Source organism: Scyliorhinus torazame, chromosome 8, assembly GCF_047496885.1.
Source record: "Scyliorhinus torazame isolate Kashiwa2021f chromosome 8, sScyTor2.1, whole genome shotgun sequence".
Lineage (NCBI taxonomy): Eukaryota > Metazoa > Chordata > Chondrichthyes > Carcharhiniformes > Scyliorhinidae > Scyliorhinus > Scyliorhinus torazame.
Window position 1 is genome coordinate 102054054 of NC_092714.1, and position 24643 is coordinate 102078696.

Below are 24643 nucleotides of genomic sequence, written 5' to 3' on the forward strand. Positions count from 1 at the left end.
GGGCAGCAGCTTTTGATTAATAATTTATGTCTCCTCTAGACATAGCGTTTGTCCTTCACCGTTCCATTTCTGTTTTAGCTCAGTCGGCTACACAGCTGGTTCGTGATGCAGAATGAAGCCAGCAGCTGGGTTCAAATCTGGTACCGGCTGAGGCTATTCGTGAAGGCCCCACCTTTTCAGCCTTGCTCCTTACCCCGAGGCGTATTATTCTCAGGTTAAATCCCCACCAGTCAGCTCTCCCCCTCAAGGGGTAGTCATCTGGGACAATGGTGACCTTACTGTCCATTGCCACCCTCTTTTCACAACACCCGGCCTTTCGCAATCAGCCACCCTCAACCCATTGCCCATGAAGATAAAAACCTCCTCTGTCCTTAAAGCTGCTTTCAGATGGCGCGGAGACCATCTGGGGGGCTGAGGGAAGGAAGGGACGCAATACACCTGCCCGAGGAGGGTGGAAGGGAATTGGTACAACCCTCCAGATTACATGCACCTCTCCTCCCGTTTGCCTCAGGTGCATCAGGCCGGCAAGTGGAGATGGGCGAGCAGCTTCCTCTGTCCACTGCGGCGTCGTTGCCGGGGGCGATGGAGGAGCGGGGCCAAGGCGGTGAAAGGGGCGGGGCCGGTGAAAGGGGTGGGGCCTGGGGCAATGGGGGCGTGGCCTGGGGCAATGGAGGGGCGGGGTCAGTGTCGTCGTCGCGCGGGCGTGGCCGGGGACGGGGGAAACAGTGAGTCGGGACAACAATGGCGGTGGCGTCACAAAGCGGTTGCTCTGGAGACGGGGTCAGCAACTAATCTGCGCGGTTGCCGGGGAGACTGTCGGACTTTCCAGGAGGAGCTCAGTTCATTCACTAGCAATGGCTTCAAAACCTTTGGTCGGTGCTATTGATCAGGGCACCAGCTCTTCCCGGTTCCTAGTGAGTACGCTTTAAAAATCAATCCCTTTCTCTACTCCCGCAGGCACACGCACCTAACCTTTCATTATCACTGACCATAACACATAGGAGCAGAATTAGGCCATTCGGCCCGTTGGCCATCAGCTGCTCCAGTGATTCTATAAGGAACATTCTCAGGAACCAATTTAAATCCTCCACGTGTCCTTTATATTCTTTCTCCCCTCCCCTCCCCTCCCCTCCAGGACTGTTCCAATTTCATTGCAGCCCCAAGTCTGCAGGGCTCCCAAGTGAAAATAATTTTCTGTTCTGTCCCGTCCTCGGTGCGAGCCGCCCCAACACGTTTTCTTTTCAGTAAGTGAGCTTGTCTTTTATTGATTCAAGTCCTTTCATTCCTTCCCGTTCGGGAGGTTTTGTCCATCTTCAGGATTCGGTGCTGGATCTTAAATGATACTTATACCGAGCAAAACATTCGCTACATCGGGACATACCGCGGACAGTGTTTGCACAGATTGGAGGGAGCTCCAATGCCCCCTCTCTCTTGTGTTTTTGCAGACCGATCATTGACACTCACTCCTCCTCTTGGCAAATGACCTGCATAGAGTCATGGGGATCTCCTGTTCAAAACTGACAACTTTGCCGGGGTGGGGTTCATGTAACAGTAACAGAAGTGATGAGCCAGTGAGTCAACAAACGCATCGTCAGCGATGAAAGCATGTTTTTGAAAGTTGATGTATTGAGAATTGTTCCTAGGACTCTGTCCGATGTGGCAAGCCAACTGTTTATTGCGGTCCGCCACTGTTTTTCGCTGTGGTTGAAGTTGCCCCTTGTGTTAATTTAAGTTCGTTTAAAAAAAGTGTGTTTGTTCTGATAAACTAAAACTTAATAGGGTTTGTATATGTCCTGCAAGTGCTAGTTTGGGTCGCAAGCCTATACCCTGCACTCACGACCTGGCTAGCTTTGTTGTGGAGATTGGCATGTCCTAGCCCCTGCAAATTCCATGGAGTCAGGCCTAGGTTTCAGGGGTATGGTAAATCATATATACATGAGGGTACCTTTTGAAAGCTATTTCAGAAATACCTCCTCGTGCTCTCAATTCAAAGGTATGCCCCCCAAACATCTCCTTAGGCCCCTCATTCCCCCTCTGCCAAGCTGTTCTCCTCCCCCACTCAACTTGGCCCCCATAAACCCTTTCAAAGCCATGGCACTTCCATGGCCATTGACCCATGATATACTGGATTGAACCAATGAACTGATGTGTAAAAAAGCTATAAAGGAACAGTCATTCACAGAATCACAGAATTTACAGTGCAGAAGGAGGCCGTTCGGCCCATCGAGTCTGCACCGGCCCTTGGAAAGAGCATCCCACCTAAGCCCACACCTCCACCCCATCTCCACACTTCCACCCTATCCCCGTAACCCCACCTTACCGTACCTCTTTTGGACACTAAGGGCAATTTAGCATAGCCAATCCACCTACCCTTGCACATCTTTGGACTGTGGGAGGAAACCGGAGCACCCGGAGGAAACCCACGCAGACAGGGGAAGAACGTGCAGACTCCGCACAGACAGTGACCCAAGCCGGGAATCGAACCTGGGACCTTGGCGCTGTGAAGCCATTCATACCAACTTTCCACCATGTTAAACAAGTCCTTTTACTACAGCACAATAAAACTATCCATTGAGAGCCATTTGAAGTTTTAATAGCTGAAACTGCAAGCATTTGAGACCTCTTAACCATGTGTAAATAAACATTGTGAAATTGACAGCAGAGAACCAGGGCTGTCAATCAAACAATGTTTCCTTTAGTGCTTTCTCTCAAGTGTTTCAGTACAATAATGGACGCCTGGGCCCACAGCCTATATAACAGGCTTGCCCGAGAGACAGTAGTCTTCTGTAATAATAATCTTTATTAGTGTCACAAGAAGGCTTACATTAACACTGCAGTGAAGTTACTGTGAAAATCCCCTAGTCGCCACACTCTGGCGCTGTCCGGGTACACTGACGGAGAATTCAGAATGTCCAATTCACCTAAATGCACGTTTCGGGACTTGTGGGAGGAAATCAGAGTACCCGGAGGAAACCCACGCAGATACTGGGAGAATAGTGACCTGTTGAAACACCTCAGCCCCAGAGAAAACATTGTGTGATTGACAGGTCTGATCTCTGCTGTCAAATGCACAATATTTATTTCCACAAGTTTGAGAAGATCACGTGCTCGAAGACGTTTCAGCTATTGACATTTTAAAGTTGCTGGGTAATAACAATTTTTATTGTCCTGTAATAAAAAGCAGTTTTGTTAACATTGTGTAATATGAATGGATGACTTTTATAAAGCTTTTTGTTTTACACAACCTGGTGTCACTATAGGGTTTACTGACCCACTATACACTGTATAAAACCAATGTGCATAGAAGTCCCCAGTTTGGCATAGAGATCATAGGGGGAAGGTGGGGGTGAGAAAGGATGGGTGGAAGGTCATAGCTTGGCATGAAGGATCAAAGGGTCTGGATGGGGAGGTCCATAGAAATTTGTGAGAAATGATATGGCATGGAAGGAACAGGGGGAATGCGTGGTGTGTTTCTTATTTTATCTGGGGCAAAGTCCCACATCACTGAAATGGGCCTTTTAAACAGCCTGTATCTCCTGTGGCTGCGTCCGACCTTTTTCCCGGGTTAGTTGGCCCAACTGCAACCCATCACCCACAATGGAAACCCCTTCCGAGCAGGCATGTTCTCCTGAGGAATTTTCCCAATTTCCACTACCTTTCAGGATAAAAATCCATGTCTTCGATGTCTTTCCAGCCTCGCATTTAAATCTGTTCATGCCCTTGCCTCATATCAGTCTTTGTAATGTCTTCTAACTCCCCTACCATCTCAACCCCTACCACAAAAAACACTTGCTTCTTCTGACTCTGACCATGAGCCTCAGTCCCTTTGTCCTACTGTTCAGCTGTCTGTAGGCCTCACAGTGTGAATTCTGAAGTGTCTTGGTTTTTTTTCCTGGGATATTAATGGCATCATATAAATGCGGCTGCTTGCATTGGAGACCAAATTTAAATGCAAGTGAGTAACGGGCTGAAAGAGAAAACCAGCACACCAAAACATTATTTTACTACAGAGAAATCGGTGGGGGAGGAAATAAAAAATAAGGGCATGATCCTAAAGCAGCCAGCTGCAGGCACAATTAGAGTCAGTAGAGACTTAAGAACAGACTGGGGGAGCAGGGGTGAAAGGGCAGATTTACTGGGCCACAAGTTGCATAAAAGGGACCGGAATACAGAATTTAATTGTGGCATATTGTTTTATGACAAAATTAATAGGTGGAGTATACCTTTATCAGGAGTGCATGCAGTTTACCTAATTACCAGGTTTGTTTTGGGGGTGGTGGTGCATGGAGATTAAACCATATAAAAATGAAGAATCACATAAATAATCAAATCATACGTTAATTGTAAAGCTTGAAGCAAAGAAAGTTTATGATGAAAACAGTGCCTTTATATACAAAATTTCAATATTTTGTCAATAATGGTATGGAACAATGTTAGCAAAGATTTCAAGTGGGTTCATAGTACATTTACTGATGCTAAGTGTGAGTCAATAGGAAACTTACAACGAGATTCCATTTCAGAGTTGCGCAACAGATTTCAACATTCTTACCAAAGACTTGCATGTTTGTAATGAAGTTAATCATTTGAAAATACTGTTTTTCCAATTTTGCCTGTTTTTCTGTGAGCTTTTATTGTCATTCCAAAATATACTTTCACATCAGTTCCTGGGAGGGGTGGGTTTAGTGCATAAGTACATATCTTGTAACAGCACATAAGTGTGAAGCAAAATATTTGGCTTGTGCACCATGGTTTAAAATAGTTGTGGAAAAAGACAAGCTACAGTCGTATAAAAATACTTGACTGAACCAGGGCTAATTTCAATGAAAGTTAGAACTTCCTGGATGATGAAAGACCTAGAGGTTAAAATCAAGCATTAAAATCAAGGCTGACACTCCAGTGCAGTTCTGAGGGTGTACTCCACTGCCAGAGATGCTGTCTTTCAAATCAGTCTTTAAACGGAGGTCATCTCTGCCCACTCAATTGAACATTAGGGATCCTGTGATGCTATTTTGCAGAAGAATAAGGGACTTATCCCAGTGACCAGGTCAATATTTATACCTCAATTACCATTTTTTAAAAAATGGTCATGTCATTATAATACATATTGTTGGAGCTTGCTGTGTGCATATTGGCTGCTGCGTTCCCTACATGACAATAGCGAGGACTACACTTCAAAAATACTTCATTGGCTATTAAGTACTTTGATTTGTCTGAAGGTTATGAAAATTGTTACATAAATGCAAGCTATCCTTTTAAAAATGAGACAGAAAAGGCTTATGGCAATTGTAAATTTCATAATATAATGGAGAGCAAAACAGAATGTAAAAATTACAGAGGAAGCCTAAAGAAGGGAATAAGAAGCAAAGAGGGAGTCGGAGAATAGATTAGCTGCTAATATACTTTTTGAAACCGATAAATAGTAAAAGGGAGTCAAAGGAATATGGAGTTGATTAGTGACCAAAAGGAGATCTTGTGGAGACAGAGGTTATGGCTGAGGGGTACTAACCAAGTATTTTGGATCTGCCATCGCAAGCGATGGGGCTACTGCCAATGTAGCATTAAAGGAGGAGGCAGTGATGATACTGGCTATGATAGAAATAGATCAAGAAGTGATACTTAAAAAGGTTGGCAATCTGCAAAATAGAAATGTTACCCTTTCCAGGTGGAATACATTATAGGTTATTGAAGAAAGTAAGGGTGGAAATTGTGAAGATTCTGGCCATAATCTTCCAATCACCCTTGGAAATGGGAGTTGTTGCCAAAGAACTGCAGGACTGCAAATGTTAGACCTCCTTAAAGTAGAGAGGGACAAACTTGGCAACACATAATCCTACCAATTTGTTTTTAGTGTGACCATGCTGTATTTTAAAGGAGACAGTTTGTGAGCAGCCTGTGTTGTTGTACAGATTGTACAGATTGTTGTACAGCCATGCATATATGCAACTTAGGTCAAACATTGCTGGTCTTAACATTGGGGAAACGTTTAAAGTCAACAATGCAGGACAGAATTAATTAGCAATTAATATATGCAAGTCAGCACTCATTTGTTTGAAGACAAATCAAATTTGACTGAATTCTTTTGAAGATCGTGGATGAAGATACTCTGCTGATTTGATTAAGTTCTTTGAAGAGGTGGAGAGGGTGGATGAGGATAACTGCATCGACTTTCACATGAGATATATGAAAAATTATGTTTTTTAGGCTGACTGTTGTTGGGTTGACTTTTACGCAAAATCTACTTTTGTAAAACAATCAACTTTTATACAATTATGTACAGTACCCGAAATTCAAAATGTAGTAAAGAATGAAGAGAATAATTGTCTTCAGGGTGATACCGAATGAATACCTGGGTTACTAGGATATGGCGGGGGATTTGACCTAGGTAGATTGCTCTTCCCAAGGGTCGGTGCAGACTAGATGGGCCAAATGGCCTCCTGCACGAGAGGGATTCTATGATTCTATGAAACTGCATATTAGAGTGAGACTAGGTGTCTCGCTGCAATATGCAGATTTGCTGAAAAATGATCCCACCCACAATGGGCGAGATTTGCATCGCAACTTCTCGCGAGGCATTTCGAGCCGGATAGATTCCGGCTTTTATCAGCTACGCTGTGCCACGGCGAGCTGCTTTTCGGGTGCAGCGTGGCTGTTGGATCGAGTCCTTGGTCAATGACAAATGAAATTATTATTCAGTCAGCATATAAAAAAAGGACATAACATATTTTATCTTAATGTGCGCACACTAGTTTAAAAAATAACTTTTGTACTTGAAGCCTCTATGTTAATAGCATATGAACTTGTTAGCATCAATTTGAGGGACACTTGTTACAACTATTGGGCAGAATCTTTTGAGAATTTGACAAAGCTTCTGGCTCAGACAGAAAACTTGCGTGTAATTCTCCAGTCGCACAGACCAGTTTTCTCACGAAAGCTTGAGCCTCTTTGCCAAAAGTAAGAGTAGGCATAGTTTGCGCCGTCACTCTGGCAGGGCCGTGAACTGGCTCCAAAAGAGGTCACAGCGCCATCTATAATGGGCGCCCCAATAAGCGCTGCAGCCTAATGGCCCCCAGCCCCCGTCACTAACGTATCAGGGGCTCCCACCTGGGTCTGCCCCGGCACTGTTGGCTGGCACAAGTTAGCCCTGTGGCAGGGGGATGTCCCTCTTTACTTATCTGCACCCCTGGAGGGATCCCCTCGACTGCCTATCTGATAGATAGGTTTTTGATTAATAAGGGGATCAGGGGTTATGGGGAGAAGGCAGAAGAATGGGGATGAGAAAATATTAGCCATGATTGAATGGCGGAGCAGACTTGATGGGCCGAGTGGCCTAATTCTGCTCCTATGTCTTGTGGTCTTATGGCCTCACGCCTGGCCAAACCAGTTGTAAAATGTCAGTGAGTTATGAGGGAAGATCATTTGTTGGGGGTGGGGGGCACTAATATTTAAATCATTAAAATTTATTTATATGTGTGATGCACGATTAATCACCATTGAAGCGAGTTTGTAGTCCAATTGAAGGCTTTAATGAACAAGTAGTTGCCCCAGCAGCACCGGTACAGAATGACTGCTGTGGGTGAAACACAGACTCTTATGCTCTGCCTGCTGGGCGGAACCAGCAGGCAGGTTGTACCACTCGTACTACAGTATAAGGTACATCCCACCTAGGTACCACGATACCCCTAATATAGCCTACCACAATCTGGAATCTCACAACATCGTCAGCGAGGAGGAAGGGAAAATCAGGAAACGCAAGTGTCTCGCTTCCCGATTCTCGCAAGATTTTCCGTATTCGCCGCCAATCCCGTGGGCGGCATTTGCGAGCTCAAGATCACACCTATGTTTTGTTGCAAAATTTACTGGATTTTTCCAGTGTAATACATTAGCCAAGTTTTTTGGTTCTTATTAGTGAGTTATGCTGAAGTATGGATGCTTCTCTCTTAAGGCCCCGCATAATATGTGATGCATTTGGAACGTGGAAAGCTGTAGGATAATCCACTTGCAAAATCCTGTACCTTGTGTCATAACATTAGAGTTAGTGATTTCTAAGCAATCCCAACTGGACAAATATCAAATCCAGTAATATATAATTGGCATGGAATTAGTTTGGCTTTTACAAATTAACATTTTAATTTTATACGACTGAATCTCTTCAAGAGCATTGTAAAGCAATACACTGTTGCCACATGAGAACAAGGATGTCAATGATGGATTTTGAACTGTCATTCATTAACACTGAAATGAATTTTCACCATGTTACATCAACATTCCCAGGCTATAGGGTGTGGAGGGATGGGATTGAGTAGGAGTGACGGGTGAAGGCCTCTCTGTTTCAGACAGAAGTCCTGTTCCAGTGGAATGTATTCCAAACCATAGGGTTTGGGGTACCAAAGAATCCCTACAGCACAGAAGGTGGTCATTCGGCCCATCGAGTCTGCACCGACCTGCTGAAAGTTCACCCTACCTTGGCCAATCCCCCACTCTATCCCTGTAATCCCACCTCGGGACAATTTAGCATAGCCAATCCACCTAACCAACACATCTTTGGGCTATGGGAGGAAACCGGAGGAAACCCACACAGGCACAGTACGAATGTGCAAACTCCACCCAGTCACCCGAGGTCAGAATCGAACCCAGGTCCCTGGCGCTGTGAGGCAGCAGTGCTAACCACTGTGCCGCCCTTGGGTAAGGGTGGTTGTTGGTGGGTGGAAAGCCATTGTTATCTGGTAGTGTGTCTTACCATTTTACTATGTTTCTTTTCAGGAGTGCTAATACTGACAGCAATGATACATGTCACAAATACATTTACTGTTTCAAAAACACCAATCTTAGGTTTGACACAACAAGTAGTATTTCTAGCTTCTTACCAGATTATATTTTGTGGTTTTCCTGTACACAAGAATGGGAGCAGAGTAGAATGTGGGCTGCTTGTACTTGATTGGCTATACCAGCCTGAGGGTGGAGACCTGCAGTCAGCTATGCATGCCTAACAAGAGAGGAAGTTAAATATTGTTGTCTTCACTAGAGCACTGATTGACACTTTGGTTCGATAGTGAGAGCGTGCTGTATTAATGGTGTTTTTTAGATGAAACATTTAACTGCAGCCCATCTGACTGTTCGATGGAATGGTTTCCCGATTCTCGCTGACGGCGAACACAGGTGCTACGTCACACCCCTCCCCTCCATTTTGCATAATACCCGATTTACTTTTTCAGTTTCACCCCCTATCTGACTCTTCCCTAGTTCTGTGTCCAAGGATTTGTCAATTAAACTTCAATCAAGTGGGCCACTGTCCTTCTAGATGGAGGTTTCCTGGTACCATCTTCTGCTGAGTGCATGTGAATTAGGATATTACACCCAGTTACAAAATGCTCATTGAAATGTATTAACAGCCTCATTGTTCCTAGTAATAACAGGGCTGTGGGTGGTTTAGCGACCGGGGAACCCAGATGTACATATTTCTCTAGGTCCTGTCAATAGCTTGATCTCTCTTTTGTTTAATTGATGCTCTTTCCCAATTATAACCTTGCAAAACTAGCTTTCAGCCAGGGAGGCAGGCCTTCAGCACCCAGCTCTAACCAAGATTCCAGCCATTGTTGGGGTGGCAGGAGTTAGAAATTAGAGGAGGCAGGTGAAAAGTGGGCATCAGGGTATTCTGATTACACAGATGGGAGAATGTCCGATCATGGGGACAGAAGCAGTTAAGCTTTGGAGGGCTGGGGGGAACCTTTTTTCAAATGAACAGTGCAGGAAAGACATTTAGCTGTTACATCCAGCCAATCTCGTATTCCTTCAGTGGCTAGTTTTCTCGGTTAAATTTGGAACATAGATAATACTTTGGGCATGTAGTAATGTAGTGTTATACAAGTATTTTAATTACCAACGTGCCTCTAGAGAACAGATATTTTTTTAGACATAGAACATACAGTGCAGAGGGAGGCCATTCGGCCCATCAAGTCTGCACCGACCCACCTTTCCCCAATCCATACTAACCGGAAGAGTGGGTTGACGTTAGTGTTACGATCCCATCTAATGTAACTACTGGACTGTCAGGACCCAGAGTAGACCCCGGCCCAACAGATCATGGCCGCGATCTACTGGCCACCTCCCGCAGAATCGGGATGGGACAAGGCTGGTAGATCCCAGGAGAGGACTCTCCTGGGATTCCCAACAGTTTTTTCGCCTCGTGAGATCTAACAAGACGTTGCAAGTTGTCGTGAACTGGACCCCGCACACAATGCATGGGACCCAGTCTTGCACAGTTAAGTGAGTTTAAAACTCACTTAACCATGCTGCCGCAGGATCAAACGGATGCCGGCATCTGCCGCAGGATCGAATGGCTGCCGGCATCTTATCAGCTTCGCCAAGGAGACCCCAGCCGGGCGCTGTTTAGCATTGGTCCCCACAAACGAGGACCAGGAGAAACAACATTTGTGGGGATGTCTCCCAGGCGTTCGGAGGTCCCCAGGTGGTCACATCTGGGCAGTGTGGCACCCTGGCACTGCCAGTGTCCAGGTGGCAGTGCCAAGGTGCCAGGCTGGCATTCTGCCTGCACCGGGGATCGGGCCCGGGGTGCCTTGCCAGTAAGTGGTGGGGTGCAGGGGAGCTCGAGGACCCCCCCCCCCAAAACAGCTGAGTTAGGGCATGGGGGGGGGGATTCCATCGGTCAATTCGTCGAAGCTCCTTGGTGAAGATGTGAGTCCTTGGTGGGGGCTGCAAAAAACCCAGAGCACCGATAGATAGCGGGGCCATTCCTGAAATCTTTTTTTAGTTAAATCGCGCCCGATAACTTTTACTTTTTATTTAGCAACATGGATGAACAGGGTTACTAGACTGACGATTAACGTTTAACAAAAGAGTAAATCATTTATTGATCAAGAAAAAATTAACTATAATACTCTACTCCTTCACCCCAGCTACTTTTACAGGGATATATAGATTTATATGGATTGTGCAAGTTACAAATTATATCTTGCATTCTAATGTTCACAGAAAGTACACAGTCCATGTAAAGCAATAGGCGACGTGGTCAGTCACACCACACCTTGAAACCAAGTGTCAGGTGTTAAGTAATGGGTTAAGAGACATTGCAATTAGTTGTCTCATTTATGTTAAGAATCCATTAATTGACACTGATATGTAAAGGGGCTTCAGGTGGCCTCTGTCAGGTGATGTATAGTGAGAGTTTTGTGCAAAGGCTGTTGGAATGAAATAAATGTGTGTTTGTGAAAAAGGAACCGAACTTTAGACTCTTCATATCACAGCAACTAAAACATCTAACAATTGGTAGCAGAGGATGGTTGCTGTGTAAATGTGAAGGGTGTTCCAGATCAAACCAAGGAGTGAGTGAGAAAAAAAAAAGGGATATATGGCTGAACCGAGGATAAAGATGGCTGGATATGACTATCCTCCCTTATTTTCTGAAAGGGAATCGTATGACCAATGGAGAAGTGCAGTAGTTATGTGGACGAAGGTAACTGCTTTGGGAAAGAGAAAACAAGGTATGGCATTGGCTCTTTCTCTACCATATGGCAGTAAAATCTGAAACAAAGTGCTTTCTGAGCTGGAATTGGAAGAGTTAGACTCCGAAGAAGGTCTGGAGACTTTATTACATTATATGGATAAGACTTATAAGAAAGATGACTCGTTAAGTGTGTATGAAGCATGGTCGGATTTTGATAAGTTCCGGAAAATGGAGGATATCTCCATGGAAGACTATATAATGGAATTTGGCAGACTATATAAAAGGCTGCAGAAACACAATCTGGAATTTCCACAGTCTGTGTTGGCCTTTAAATTACTTGACTGTGCTAGAGTGAGCAACATGGATAGGCTCCTGGTTTTGACAGGAGTTCAGTTTACTGATAAGGATATCTTATTCGAACAGATGACAAAAGCTTTATAAAAGTTTCTGGGGAAACATTCGATTCCGATGGCTCTGATGACCCAAATAGGTCAGCCTGCAATAAGTCAGAATATGGAAGATACACTACTAACAGGATGGCGAAATCGTATTGCTACGAACAGGGCTCAAGACTATAGAAGGAGACCGAGACAAGGAAATTATGAAGACAGAAACACAGTTAGAACCTACAATAGGAAGATGGACCCCAGAAATGCACGGGGCATGATAAATCGATGTTTTCAATGTGACTCTCAATACCATTATGCTTTCAACTGCCCAACTCTTTATGATAGAGTGTTTGAAGCGACACATGACACGGAAGAGTCAGAAGAGGAAAAAGATAGTGACCAGAAAGAAGGCATTGTCCTATTGATAAGCAGTTTTACGCCGGTAATGAGGGTGTTGATTGCAGAATCTTTCAACTGTGCTGCATTGGACAGCAGCTGCACATCTACTGTGTGTGGAATTGACTGGTTAAAATGTTACCTGGACTCTTTGAATGTTGAAAATCGTAACAAGGTTAAGGAATTTGAAAGTTCCACAAGTTTCAGGTTTGGGGATGATAATACTCTGAAGTCGCTGAAAAGAGTGGTGATCCCTTGCAATATTGCCGGAGTGAATCATTTCATTAGCACGGATGTTGTATCAAGTGAGATACCTTTGCTTCTGAGCAGACCATCGATGAAGAAAGCACACATGAAACTGGATATGGAACAGGATAAGGCAACAGTTTTTGGAAAGACGGTGGACTTACAATTTACAAAGTCGGGACACTAGTGTATTCCATTACTGACAAATAATATTTTAAGTGGAGTGGTTAAGGATGTGTTAATGGCAGTTGAAAATGGGATTTTAGCTGATAAAAAGCTTGTGGTATTAAAACTGCATAGGCAATTTGCACAGCCGTCTCCTCGAAGGCTGACAGATTTATTAAAGGATGCAGGGGTAAGGGATGACGACTATACTAAACTGATAGAACAGGTTAGTGACCGCTGTGAAGTTTGTAGGAAGTACAGAAGGACACCAGCACGACCGATAGTAACCCTACCTTTGGCCAGGGATTTTAACGACATTGTGGCCATGGACCTTAATATCTGGGATGAAGCAAATAATATATTTATTTTGCATTTTGTAGATTTAGCAACCAGATTTAGTCAATCAACGATTGTGCGAAGTAAAGAAAAGAGAGTAATTCTGGATCAAATCGTGGAAAAATGGATCAGGACAGGAATGGGTCCACCGGCAAAATTCCTTACGGACAATGGGGGAGAATTTGCGAATGATGAGTTTAGGGATATGTGTGAAAACATGAATATCAGAGTTATGAATACGGCTGCAGAAAGCCCATTTAGTAATGGTGTCTGTGAAAGAAATCATGCTGTCATCGATGACATGCTTCGGAAAATTTTGGCAGATCAACCAAATTGCAGGCTAAATTCAGCCTGAGCATGGGCAGTACATGCAAAGAATTCATTGCAGATGGTTGGGGGCTATAGTCCTTATCAATTAGTGTTTGGTAGAAATCCTAAAATTCCGTCCATTTTGGATGACCAGCCTCCAGCTTGGGAGGGGACTACAATTAGCTCTGGTTTTGCTGAACATTTAAATGCATGACATAGCAGTAGAAAAGCTTTTTTGGAAGCAGAAGTCTCTGAAAGAATTCGCAGAGCTTTAAGACATAACGTACGGCCATCAGATGCTGTTTTTCAGCAAGGAGGCATGGTATACTATAAGAGAGACAATTCTAATGAATGGAAAGGCCCAGGGAAGATCATAGGCATAGATGGCAAAACAATTATTTAGCAACATGGTAATCAAACTGTTAGGGTGCATTCATCAAGGATAATGGGCACAGATTACAAATTTTCAAATTTAGACAGAGCAGACAGATATGATGAGGAACCAGAGTTACAGAACTATGAGGACCAATTAACTGATATAGACAGGGTTTCTGCGGAGGAACACAACACTTTGATGAATTAGAACAGGCCATTTTTCAGAAAGGGCAACTGCCAAAGGTTGGTACAAAAGTGACATACTTGCCTGAAGGGTCTAGTCAATGGAAGGATGCAACTGTTATTAATAGAGCAGGGAAGGCCACTGGAAAGTATGAACATTGGTTGAATGTACAGCATTCAGGGGAAGGAGTCAAGACAATGGATTGGGAAAACGAAGTTCAAACATGGAGGGCACAGAAACGCAGTGCCAGTTCAGATAGTACATCGGATAGTGAACAGGTTCGCAGGAAAAGGTTGAGAACTATTGAAAGGACATCCCACAACAGAAGGGAAAGATCAAGCAGTAACAGTACAGAACGAGATACCAGGCGGGAGAGGGGACGTAGTTTATCAAGATCTCGGAACATGAGTAAGACTACGAATACTAATAGGAGTAGAAGCCCACATGCACGTGAGAATTTGGTGGCTTCTAATAAATGAAAAAGTTATCAAAGAAGCTAAACAGCAAGAATTGCATAGTTGGAGTGAATTTGTGGTATACACGGAAATACTGGATAGGGGACAAAGAGCTCTATCCCACAGATGGATTTGCACGGAAAAGGTTCTTCTGGATGGAACTTATAAGGCAAAGGCCAGGCTTGTGGCAAGGGGATTTGAAGAAAACTTAGAAGATCAGGATTTAAGGGTAGATTCACCTACAGCAGGAAAGGTTATTTTAAAGATCACCTTGACTCTATTAGCCACAAAGGCATGGGAATGCAAATCTATAGATATAAAAGCTGTCTCCTTGCAGGGGCATCAGGTCCAGAGGGACATTTTTCTCCGTCCTCCTAAAGAAGCAGCTAACACAGAAGGGGGGGGGGGGGGTACTCTGGAAGTTGGACAAATGAATATATGGATTAAATGATGCATCCAGAGTCTGGTATTTTTTGGTAAGGTCAGTTTTGTTAAAGTTAGGCTGTTGCCAGTTGAAAGCAGATCCTGCAATGTTTTACTGGCACTATAAAGGAAATCTTTCTGGCATTTTTGTGATGCATGTCGATGAGTTTTTGTGGGGTGGGACTAGTGATTTTGAAGCTATTGTAATCTCTGGTTTGAGGAAAGAATTCAGGTTTTTGGAAGTCAGGCTTCCGGTGCATTTAAATATATTGGACTGGAAATTGGACAGACTAAGTTAGGGGCAACTTTACGTCAGCAATCTTATTTGGAAAGCATCAGCCCAATAGCAATTAGTCGTGGCCGAGTTTCACAAAAAGACGCAATGGTTTCAAAGATAGAAAAAGAGCAACTGCGAAGTTTAATTGGGCAACTGAACTGGTTAGGTAGAAAGACTAGACCGGACGTGAGTTTTGATGTCTTAGAGTTGAGTACAAAAATGAATGATCCCAAAGTGGAAGATATAATAAGAGCAAATAAAGCATTGGCCAAACTAAAAATGCAGGAGTGTGTTTTGAAGTTCCCGGTTTTAGGTGACCGTAGGCACTTGAAACTCATAGTTTACAGTGATGCGTCCTACGCAAATTTATGTGATGGGGTTTCAAGCACAGGAGGTTTTATAATATTCCTTTTGGGGAACAATGGTAAACGTTGCCCGCTTGTGTGGGAAACAAAGAAAATAAGGAGAGTGGTAAAAAGCACTTTGGCTGCTGAGACGCCTTGTAGAGGCGGTGGATATGGCCTTTTATATAAGTATGATATTGACAGAAATTTGGGGATTAGGGGATTTGGGTAATATACCTATTGACTGTCACATTGACAATAAATCTCTGTGGGAAAATGTGCACTCTACAAAATGTGTCAATGACAAGAGGTTATGGATAGACATCGCAAGTTTGAAGCAGATGTTGGACAGAGGGGAAATAACAAAAATTAAATGGGTCGACAGGAGCTATCAACTGTCGGACTGTTTTACGAAAAGAGGGGCGAGTTCACAGAAACTTTTGGATATTGTTAATGAAGGGCGCTTGTTTCTGTGACTTTTTTTTCTTTCTAATCCAAAAAAAAAAGGGGGTGGGGGGAAATCATGTGTGTTGTTTTTGAGTTTCTTGAAAGTTTGTTTTCACCTCATTTTTTTTCTCCAAGGAAGGGGAGACTGTTAAGTAATGGGTTAAGAGACATTGCAATTAGTGGTCTCATTTATGTTACGTATCCATTAATTGACACTGATATGTAAAGGGGCTTCAGGGGGCCTCTTGTCAGGTGATGTATAGTTAGAGTTTTGTGCAAAGGCTGTTGGGATGAAATAAATGTGTGTTTGTGAAAAAGGAACAGAACTTTAGACTCTTCATATCACAGCAACTAAAACGTCTAACATCAGATGCCACCCAAAAAACATCTGTGGATTTCTCACCAAATCCCCCCAGGTGCTTGTCACACCGTGAGCCAGCTGGTCTCATTGGAACTCTGGTTTCCACACAAGGGTTTCAAACTCCACACTTAAAGAATACACTTTGAATCTTCTCCCATGCAAGGCTTTTTCTCAGATACTTTCACCAAGGATCTACATCCAGAGTTTCAACCTCCTTTTAGTATTCCTATGCCCTGGATTGCCACATGTGTTCAAGCTTGCACACAATGTCTCAGGTACCCAGTCATGGTAGCAGAACACCACTGCTTCACAGAGTGTATTAAGATGTCACAAACCTTAGGATAACTTCAAAGTTTTGGCTTCTCGCTACCTGAGGTATGCACCTCTCTGCTACTGACTTCCCTGAACAAAATCTTTTTCTGGGTTTCTGATTTTATTTCTTTTCCTGGAATACTCATTCCCTGATTTCTGGATATTCTTTGCTTCTGGGACTTGTTGGCTGCATCCCTGTATTGTCCTGCCTGTACTGAGAGCTACTTTCTTCTCGGGTTCCCCCTGACTCAAATGCTTATTTATCTTTTCAGAGAGGGTTGTTAAACAGCAGCTTACTTTTTTATAAAGCCTGTACTTGTTTTTATGTCGCAAACCCTTAATTGTAATGCAGGCAAAGTTTGAAGTGAAACTCAACTATAGATATGTAGGCACATTTGTTAACATGAAGCTAAACCAACGTTTTAACCCTTTCTCAGTGCACGCATACCAAAGCACATATTAAGCTTAAATTGATACCTTATTCCTAACACACTCAATACAAATAAAAATTACTTAAATAATCTATCTTTCTTAACAGACAAGTTTCCCAATTCCATGTCTTTGAATACTAACTTGAGGATCCTACTTGCCTTTTGCAGGAACCTTGAATATGTCCTAGAAGCTACACATATTCACACACAAAGCCCTGACCGTTGCAAACAAAACATATCTACACATTTGTGCCTTTTCCATCTAAATAAAAGCTTGAGGGACAGCCATTCCCTGGTTCAATCCTCATGGCAGTACCTTGGCCACTCAAAGTCAACCTGCATGGTTTGAATTTGAACAAAAGCTTGGCAGTTAAATGTTGCTTGGTACATTCTTCATGGCAATGCCTCTGGCAATCAGAGTTCTCTTGCCAACCAATGAGCACTTCTTATGAATCATAAATTATTATTCCGTTTAGATTTGGTATTCTTGGAAATCTGTCCGAGTGAGTGCAAGATGAAGGCTTCAATAGCTTGTCTATTTTCAGCAATTCTCAAGTTCTGAGCGACCACGCTGCTAATTACAAATATATTTCAATATTTAATTTATTTTGAACTGTTTAGCTTGGGTGATGCACCATTTTGCATTTTCTCATGATGCTTCTCTGACAAATTAATTTATTATCTTTCGCTACCTGGTACTTGGAAGAAACTGACATAATTTAACATCCACTTCACAGGTTTTTAATCCAAAGACAGCTGAAATCGTTGTCCAGCACCAAGTAGAAATTTTGCAGAAACTTCCACAAGCAGGGTAAGAGCTTCAGTTACACTTTACAGTTTTTCTTGCTGATAGAATTTCCCATGTATTTTCTTTAAAAACTCATTTGGTAGATAGAACACATTTTATGTCTTTACTCAATGCAACTCTTTATAGCCTACCAATAAAGGCTCAGTATAACTTCCTTATCTATGATGCTATCGTGCTAAGACTCTTGTTGCAAACTTTTCTATATGCGGGACCTTTTTAGCTCACTTGATTAGACGGCTGATTTGTGATGCAGAGCAAGGCCAACAGCGCAGGTTCAATTCCCGTACCGGTTAAGGTTATTCATGAAGACCCACCTTCTCAACCTTGCCCCTCGAGGGGCCTGAGGTACGGTGATCCTCAGGTTAAATCGCCACCAGTCAGCTCCCCTCCTCAAAGGGGAAAGCAGCCTATTATCATCTGGGACTACAGCGACTTTTACTATATGTGGTCACACTTGATGTAGTTAAAGGTTTTAAGTTTTCTAAATATTCAATAGCAACTGCATAAAACTGTTATATAATTTACCAAGCTTCAACAATGATCAGTTAAAAGGTGTCCTTCTAAGTGCACTCATCCTTTTTTATGACTGTTTTGAATGCACCAGATTAATCGTATGCTGTGCACCTAACTAAACTCAGCCAAGTAGCTTCCATCTGCAAACATTAAATTATTTAAACTTTTTGTTTCGCAATCTGCCACTACACTACACCACTCCACCCACCTTATTTACCTTCACCTTCATTAGTCATCTCTCCTCGTTTTTTCTTTTTTTAAATTCCCACCAGCAAAGTTCAGTTCTTTCATTGCTATCCACTTAATTGATTGATATTCTGCTTTCTGCTCTGCATCAAACCATGCTTTTCAGATTCTTGATTTTCTTCTACTTTGGACTTCTGACTGTATTCCCAGACTTTGTAACCACTTCCCCTTCAGATGGTCCTACTATTCCCTACTTTTCATTTTGCTCATCTAGTGTCTATACTGAATAAATGTCATGTCTAAGTAGCTTTATTCTGTAATAGTGCTATTTTCAGTACCCATATATGAACCGAGTAGATGAAATTTCCTTGAATCAGTTGTCAGCTTGAAGTTCAAATATTCTGTTCTGCTACAAATATTAATAGGCTTTTCAAAATGGCATTATTCTGAAAAGGATGAAAAATATGAAGGGCCAGATTTTCATCTTGGAGGTGGACAACTCAAGTCGAGATATTTCCAGGCTAGGCGCAATCGCTTCGGGAAAAAAATGTCCTGAACAGTGCAATTTTCATTGAAGGAGGAGAGGGAAATATGGGATAGAGTCAGGCCCACCACCAACGGTTGTAAACTGGAAGTGACCAATGGATGCAATCTCAAGACACCCACCTCAGCCGCCAATGTCGCTCATACCCTCGATGCTAATCCATCACCCACCCCATGGTCCTTTGATAGTCCTTATGCCAATGTAGTTTCAACTCATGACCTTATCCCACTCATCCCTTTGGGCCCTTATAGTGCCCATGCCAATTTAGTGCCAATTCATGCCAAACCATACCCTCTAACCACCAGAATTTCACTCTCCATGCCAACTCATCCCATTTCTACCTTTCGCAGACCTCAGGGGTCATCTTGAGAGGAAAGAAGTTCTAAATAGCTATTTAGAACTATGGTCTTCACTATATAAAAAAAAAACACTCTTAATTCACGAAAGCCTGTTTGTAGCATTTACATAGATTTACATAGAATTTACAGTGCAGAAGGAGGCCATTCGGCCCATCGAGTCTGCACCGGCTCTTGGAAAGAGCACCCTACACAAGGTCAACACCTCCACCCTATCCCCAGTAGCCCCACCCAACACTAAGGGCAATTTTTCATGGCCAATCCACCTAACCTGCACATCTTTGGACTGTGGGAGGAAACCGGAGCACCCGGAGGAAACCCACGCACATACGGGGAGGATGTGCAGACTCCGCACAGACAGTGACCCAAGGCGGAAACGAACCTGGGACCCTGGAGCTGTGAAGCAATTGTGCTATCCACAATGCTACTGTGCTGCCCCCGTGCATAAATACCGTGCATTTAAATCCCCTCAAGTACTTAATCCCATATAAAACAAACATTTGTATTCATAATGCCACATCAAAGACATCTAATCCTTTAACATATGAATTTTTAAAAAATGCAGCGAATAGTCTTTCATGAACTTAGTGTTCAAAAAAAATATTCAGTGATGTTTATAATCGATAGACCAAACTTTCTCCTGCCAACGATAATGCGATCTGCCAGAAATGGGGATGGGACATCTGGGCCTTGTCCACTATTATTAAAGGAACCAAGAGTCTCCACAACTCCACAATAATCCAGCCAAAAGGACCAATCTCCCTTCAAAACGTTTTCATCTTGAAGATAAAAACAAAATACTACAGGAACTGGAATGAAATAAAAACTGAAAGTGCTGGAAAAACCCAGCAGACCTGGCAACATCTGTGAAGAGAGAAAGACATGGTTAACAAGTTGAATATGACTCTTCAGAACTGTTGAAGATGCCTCATTTGCAACCCTCCAGTCTGAATGCAGTAAGGAAAGTAATGGGTTCCTCACTTGAAAGCATCAGTTCCTTTTTACCACCAGTGGCAAATCAATCTGTGAGAAGTCTATCAGATTAAGCACTTCAACCCTGACTTTTCAAATCCCTTTTTTATTTTTTTTCAGATGATGTTGTGGCAACTGCAAATTTCATTGACTTTGAAGTTTCTTTTAATTGTGCTGACTAGCCCTAGTCAGTATCCTGAGTAATTATGGTTTGTATTCTATGGGTTTTGGAGGTGTCTCAACCCAAGATATAAATTTGTTCAGAGAAATGGGCTATCTGCATGTATCCACCTGAACAGCTGTTATACAGCCATAATAGGGTTCAGGACACCCAAGTGAATAAACATGAAAAGCTTCATCTCCATAATGCATCTCCATCGTGAAATTCTAATGAGCTCTGATATCCTGAATTGCAGCTGATCCAATGAGAAGATCTGACTGCCAGTACCAATATATGTGCCCTGATTCTCGTGTGTATGGCGAGTGATGATGAACTGAAACCAAATTTGTTTGTAATGGAAGTCCTGACGGCATGCACAAAATACCCACCACCCTTGGTAAGGCCACATTTGGAGTACTGTGTGCAGTTCTGGTCGCCTTATTTTAGGAAGGATGTGGAAGCTTTGGAAAAGGTGCAAAGGTGATTTACCAGGATGTTACCTGGAATGGAGAGTAGGTCCTACGAGGAAAGGTTGAGGGTGCTAGGCCTTTTCTCATTAGAACGGAGAAGGATGAGGGGCGACTTGATAGAGGTTTATAAGATGATCAGGGGAATAGATAGAGTAGACAGTCAGAGACTTTTTCCCCGGGTGGAACAAACCATTACAAGGGGACATAAATTTAAGGTGAATGATGGAAGATATAGGGGCGATGTCGGAGGTAGGTTCTTTACCCAGAGAGTAGTGGGGGCATGGAATGCACTGCCTGTGGAAGTAGTTGAGTCGGAAACATTAGGGACCTTCAAGCGGCTATTGGATAGGTACATGGATTACGGTAGAATGATGGGGTGTCAATTCGTGGGCCGAAGGGCCTGTTCTATACTGTATTTTCTATGTTCTATGTTCTAACACCACATCAAATGCAGTTTGAACAGGTGAATAGTCAGACAGTTGGCTGCAGTAGACTAAAGACTTCCAGTATACATGGAGAGGAAGGACTGTCTTGATGTTGTGCAGGAGTATTTTTTAATCAGTTGGTTCTGTACAGAACTACCTACAGGGTAGTGTTAATTATTATCCAGTGAACAGCCTGCAGAAAGCTAGGAGGCTTGGAGACTTCCACTTTCTCAAAGTACTGATATGGTGAATAGTGGTAGCATGTTAGTGCTTTGGACTTACTTTTCAACAGCTAACCAGAAAGATAGAATGAAGTTGGGGGCTTAGAGGATAGCTAACTTGCATTTCCGTCCAGACACAAAGCCCATGTATTTCATGTTACCACAAAGATTGGCTTTGGGAAGGGAAACCTCCAGCCGGAGGTTTCTAAGATACCCTTGAATCTCACAGACAACAGTTTGTCTGCAGCCACCTTAAAGACAGAGAGCAGGAAGATGACGGCAGCCAGGTCCGCACTTGAATCAAAGAAAATGCTGCAGTCTGCATTTTTGATCCAAATCCAATTTGGATTTGTTTATTGTCACGTGTGCCGAGGTACAGTGAAAACAGGGCAGCACGGTAGCACAAGTGGCTAGCACTGTGGCTTCACAGCGTCAGGGTCCCAGGTTTGATTCCCCGCTGGTTGTCACTATCTGTGTGGAGTCTGCATGTTCTCCCTGTTTCTGCGTGGGTTTCCTCTGGGTGTTCCGGTTTCCTCCCACAGTCGTTTCCTCCCACAGTCCAAAGTGTAGCCATGTAAAATGGCTGCGTTCCGATTAATCTGGCCAAAACCCAGTTTAAAACGGCTAACCCGAAAGACTGCTGGGAAAAGCAGCCAAGAAGACACAAGCAGGCAGCTGCAGACAGTTTTGCATATTCGGCTCTGGGAAGGTAGCCCAGATCGATACACAGGGCTATCAACAGCCCATCAACCCAGGTATTCACAGTTGCATTCAGGACTGGTTGCAGCCAATCTATTCAGACATCCACCGTTAAATCGGCTATCCCCGGGAACAATTGCAACATATTAGCAATTGAATACCGGGCCAGACCTGTCGGCGCCTGCAGTGGCCGAAACAAAGACAGGTGAGCGACCACCCCCGATCGAGGAATCGCCTCACCATTGGACACATCGACCCCAGAGATTGGGGACAGAATCCAATCACTTGAGACTCAGGGTCAAGGGCCGCACCGGGAGGCGGGAAGCCCCTGAGCCCTATAAAAGTAAAGGTCCAAGTTCAGATCTCTCTCTCATCTGCGCCTGCTCGAGACCTTCGCAAGACCAGCCACCGGTAATAGTAAGTTTGAATCCAGCGATCGCTATCCGGTAGAGACATCTAGCCACCGACCTGTAGCAGCCTTTTGAATCTCGCGGGCCAGATTTGATTGGACAAGCCATTCGTTTCCCTGACCTGATGGGCTCTTCCTAAGTTAAGCATTGGCCAGTAGTGATAGGTTTATTATATAAATAGTAGTATTAGGGTATTAATATTGCTTGTTGTATATAATAAATGACCGTTGTTTTAATCCTTACTAAGCGGTGTGCTGTATTATTAATCATAACCTGAACTTGAACCACGTGGCAGTATCATAAAGATACCTGGCGACTCATGAGCAAAGGTGCCCTAAACAGAGCAAATAGACTAAGGTTAAAAAGAGCAACAAAAGACGTGCAGGTTAGGTGGATTGGCCATGATAAATTGCCCTTGGTGACCAAAAAGAGCATGAGGGGTTATTGGGTTACGGGGATAGGATGGAAGTGAGGACTTAAATGGGTCGGTGCAGACTCGATGGGCCGAATGGCTTCCTTCTGCACTGTATGTTCTATTGTTCTGCGTATAGTCCAGACAGATCATTCCAAACATGAAAAAAAGCATAGGGCATACATAAATACACAATGCGAATACATAGACACAGACATTGGGTGAAGCATACCGAACTGTAGTACTACTCAGTAGAGAAGATGTGTGAAGAGATCAGATCAGTCCATAAGAGGGTCATTTAGGTGTCTTGATAACAGCAGGGAAGAAGCTGTTTTTGAATCTGTTGGTGCGTGTTCTCAGACTTTTGCATCGTCTGCCCAATGGAAGAAGTTGGAAAAGTGAATAACGCGGATGGAAGGCGTCTTTGATTATGCTTCCCGTTTTCTCACCGCAGCGGGAGGTGTAGACAGAGTCAGTGGATGGTGTTGCTCTTTTTAACGCATCAACGTGGGTGGATCAGGACAGATTGTTGGTGATGTGCACACCTAGAAATTTGAAGCTGTCAACCATCTCTACCTCGGCACCATTGATACAGACAGGAGTGTGTATGACACTTCGCTTCCTGAAGTCGATGACCAGCTCTTTAGTTTTGCTGACATCGAGGGAGAGATTGTTGTCGTTACACCATGCCACTAATCTTCATTAATTAGATGATTTTATTTGTTTTAATCTATAGATGGGCAGAAGAGGATCCCAAGGAGATTTTGCATTCTGTTATTGAGTGTATTGAGAAGGCATGTGATAAATTGAAGCAACTGAAGATTGATGTTTCGTCAATTAAAGGTATAGAATTTTAAAATATTTTAAATTATGAAAATAGCCTATAACCTGCTGGCTCCCCAGCGTTGGATTTGGGGACACCCCAAAGATGCATTGGGGAATCCCTCTAGGACGTTCCCAGGTAATGGTTTACTCATCAATTGTCCAGAAACGCTAACCTTGAATGGACAATTTGGCTGTGCTGAAAACCATCAAACAAAAACAATGTGGCTGTGCTGAAAACCATCCAACAGTGATTTAAATTACTAACTTTGGATGGTTCTGCCAGTGTCACATTCATAGTTACTCTGAAGGAGTTATAATAAGTAAAAGCACTCCTAACTTCAGCGCAATTATATCCTCCCTCCCCTTCAAATCGGGCCCTGCTCAGTGGATCCCCCAATCCAACTCCCAAATGCCATCGACTTAACTTGCCTTCTTCCTGGCCTGTTAGTTTCAAAGGGACCTTTACCCTCACCTACATCATGGCAGCTAGTGTTGTAAAAAAAAAAAAAGGGGACTGTGACCTCCTTCATTCTGTTTGGACTTTGGTCCTGGAGCCAGGGATGTGCTGCACTGCCTGAATCTCACACAGCCTGAATCAGGAAGGTTAAGTGAGACAAACACTTAGAATTTTAGTGCAGGGTAAGTGGTTATGAAGTGGTAATAAGTGGAAATTATGGCCCATGCGATTTATTACCATCTTCAGGAAAAACTAAGCAATACAAGTGTAGAGA

The 24643-nt window shown here is 43.3% G+C and overlaps 1 protein-coding gene across 1 annotated transcript in view; it reads left to right on the forward strand.

Moving 5' to 3' along the window:
* The first annotated feature begins 726 nt into the window (after positions 1–726).
* LOC140428015 (glycerol kinase) overlaps positions 727–24643 on the forward strand; it is a 203857-nt gene continuing 179940 nt past the window's right edge. The window contains exons 1-3 of the mRNA XM_072513963.1: positions 727–914; positions 17649–17722; positions 23824–23930. Of these exons, the coding sequence (XP_072370064.1) occupies positions 855–914; positions 17649–17722; positions 23824–23930 (241 nt within the window). The 5' untranslated portion in view covers positions 727–854. The remainder of the gene's footprint in view (positions 915–17648; positions 17723–23823; positions 23931–24643) is intronic.